This window comes from Poecilia reticulata, linkage group LG11 (genome assembly GCF_000633615.1).
Source record: "Poecilia reticulata strain Guanapo linkage group LG11, Guppy_female_1.0+MT, whole genome shotgun sequence".
In the NCBI taxonomy this organism is placed as follows: Eukaryota; Metazoa; Chordata; class Actinopteri; order Cyprinodontiformes; family Poeciliidae; genus Poecilia; species Poecilia reticulata.
Window position 1 is genome coordinate 27,228,801 of NC_024341.1, and position 3,143 is coordinate 27,231,943.

The 3,143-nt window shown below is 40.3% G+C and overlaps 1 protein-coding gene across 1 annotated transcript in view; it reads right to left on the bottom strand.

The window, feature by feature from the left end:
* Window positions 1-612: 612 nt before the first annotated feature.
* Window positions 613-3,143, bottom strand: part of sfpq (splicing factor proline/glutamine-rich) — a 23,023-nt gene continuing 20,492 nt past the window's right edge. The window contains exons 10-11 of the mRNA XM_008422878.2: window positions 831-879; window positions 613-745 (exon numbers count right to left, since the gene is read on the bottom strand). Coding sequence (XP_008421100.1) covers window positions 853-879 — 27 coding nt within the window. The 3' untranslated portion in view covers window positions 613-745; window positions 831-852. The remainder of the gene's footprint in view (window positions 746-830; window positions 880-3,143) is intronic.

Sequence of the window (3,143 nt, forward strand, 5' to 3'; positions counted from 1 at the left end):
CTGCCTCTCCTTGAAAGAACAGAAAAGAAAAGAAACGTCAGGAAATGCTTCCCCTTTACCTTTTTCTCCATATTGTTTACAAATCTTTGAGAAATAGAATGCAGAACAGTGTAATGAATGCAGTGCAACGACAGCTGCTAAGAGGTTACAAATACTGAGACAATACTTTACAATAGCATATCCAATAAATTCATTAGAGAGAACTTAATGGCTTTCATATTGGTAGAATATCCAATAGTTTTCATATTTTGACCTCATTTCCAAAAAGAAGGTCAAACAAACACGTAACGTCATTTAGCCAAGACCCAGTTTACACACAGCCGCTCTTCAGTTACACAACCTCACGGCTCCAGCGCTAATCTAACAAAAAAAAATGGCGGACAGCGTTATATTACTTTACCTGCTCTATTTAACACAATTCTGATGAAGAATATCTGTTACATGAGCACTTTGTTCATGGGAGACAGCTTAACGGTTTATTATAAATGGAGCTGGTGAGGTGGAAGCTMAGGTGGTTCGATGCCATGCTAAACCCACAGCACCATCTAGTGGCCTGGTGTGACGACATATTTTATACTAAATGAAGCAAAAGATCTGTTCAAAGAAAAGGGAGAGACGATGTTTAATAAAAGTATAAATCTTTCACATTTACCTTCCTGTGCCGAGTTGTGAACCATTTTAAATCTTCTTGATGGAGTTCAGCCTCCATGGCTTCCTGTTCTCAAACTTCAGGTGGGATTTTTACCTGCAGAGGAGAACAGAGGAGAACAGGAAGTCAGTCAGCTGGGAAAGCATCCAGAGTCCAGAGGTCACGCAGACGACGACCTTACCGTGGCTGCTCAGGTGGAACCGTCAGCCTCCTCTGATTGGTCGAGGCTCCTGAGGTGAGAAGAACACACAGTAAGAGAATGGCTGTGATTGGTCAGCAGKGTGTGTGTCGGATGGCCGTGTTGCAATCAGGTAGAATGAGCTGCTGTTTGAGTCAGCAGGCATGAAGGCGGTCCTGGTACCGCAGCTGGTACCGACCCGGCAGAGCRGCACCAAAACTTTAAGACCCGACGCCCTTTTAGACACAAGGGGTCATCTAAGGTCAACAGGGACATTCTGGCATCACACTGAGACGGGAGGGAGGACGGTTTGGGCCGATGGGATAAAAAGGTTCTGTTTGGAGAAATGGGTMACAGTGCAGACGGATAAAACTTCCTCTGAGGATCTGGGAGAACCAGAACCTCCATGAGCGACAGAGAAGACAGAGAAGAAGAGTTTCCACACTGAACACCAACCACAGGCCGGTTCTGATCCAAATCTTCTGGTTCTGTTGGCTGAAATATTTCCCTGCTAGCACGACTGCAAACAACCAGCTGAACAGAACCGAGGCGACCATCGACTGACCCAAAGTTTAAACTCAGACAGAAAAACTGCAGAGGAGATAAAAAAAAAAAAAAAAAAGCCCGACCCGGTCCAAACCACAGCGMTCCCAGTACCAACATGAAGAGCTACGAGTCCAGCTCAGGRGCAACAGAGAGTAAAACATAATCATCAGCTATTCTGCAATAATAGAGACCAAATGATTAATCAGGTCGTTTACTGCAGCAGAAAAACGTTTTACAGCATAAACAGGAAGTGAGTCGTCCAGAAAATATAACCGAGTTTCCAAACAATAGAAGAAGAAAAAAACTTTTTCAAATTCTCCCCATCAGGGTTCTGCTTGCAGGAAGCCAAGAATTAAAACCTGAACAGTTTATGGATTTACTGCAGCAAAGTGAGGCTCCATCATGCAACACTTYKCRAAATGTAATTATTTAGCAGATCAATAACTGAATTTAAGGTGGATTTGATTTACATTTTTGYCCATTTGGACAAAATTTTCCTSAATTAGAGCACAWGACCCCATTTTCAGTTCGACTTTAGAAAACTGGAAATCTTAAGTCCATTATAAAACCGAGAAGGAAAAAAAATTGCCCACATATAGAAAAAAAGCTGTATTTTTTTTATTTTCTTGCATWAATCAATGAAACTTCAGTTGTGCTCCAAACTACGAAACATTCAACAAACCTGAGAAGATTAACCCTTTAGAGCTGGTTTGGTGACATCAGGTGAAATTGATGTGTAAACAGACTCTGGATTATTTTCTCTAAGGGATTAAAAACCGACCCTCTTTGGGTCGTTAAAGACAAAAATGTCCACTTCAGAAAACTGCTCTTAATATTTTTCTATTCCATGAATGAAAAAATAATATATTGATCAGATGTCAGTATTTTAATCCTCTAAACGCCAATTTGACTTTGTACAGATAATTTTTAAAACAAAAAGAAAATTATTTTCCAGATATTGTTAGATTTTGTGGTATCTCATTTAAAATTTGACCCAAATCTCCGAAAGAACAAAAATGTCTCATTAACTCATAAAAACCAGCTTTTGCAATTCAAATGTAAGTACTGATCATAACAATGTGCATTACATTTACAAAAAAATTATAAAATAAACACGACCTCCTGCTGAGGAAGTCACACCAGATCCTCCTTCATCTCATCCGGTTATTTTAGTTCCACCCAGAGGTTCTGGGTTCAAACAGCCACAAACTAGAGTTCTGAACGTTTCAGATCATTTCACATTAATCTTATTTAATCAATATTTAAATATAATTATATCCGAGCTTCACATTTAAACTTAGGTGTAAATAAAAACCTCATTAAAATCCAACCCAACAGAAACTCTGAATGCCACAGAAAGGCTGCAAASAGATGCACAATCATCCAACCATGCATCTTTGAAAAGCAGAAGTAGAGCCTCCTGTACAACCAGCAAGAATGAAGCAGGTGGTTTCTGCATGATAAGCCAACAACAAAACACACGTCTTTTCCAGCAGCCATTGTGTAGAGCATACAGCTGTAAAACCAGCTGACCAAATGTGCTGTAGCTCAGTTTGGGTTGCTGGGCACCGGCGGCGTGCCATGGACTGTTACTTAATCTGACGGTTTTAAAACTGCTCCTTTTCTAGACACTAAAAAACATTAATTTGCTGCCAAAAACCAGCGGGATGGATTATTCAAGCACCTGGGATGGTTTTAGAAGCAGTAGAGACCCAAACGCAAGTATAAAAACATGCAAAGTGTGAATTTTGCACAGCAGGTCTCCTTTAA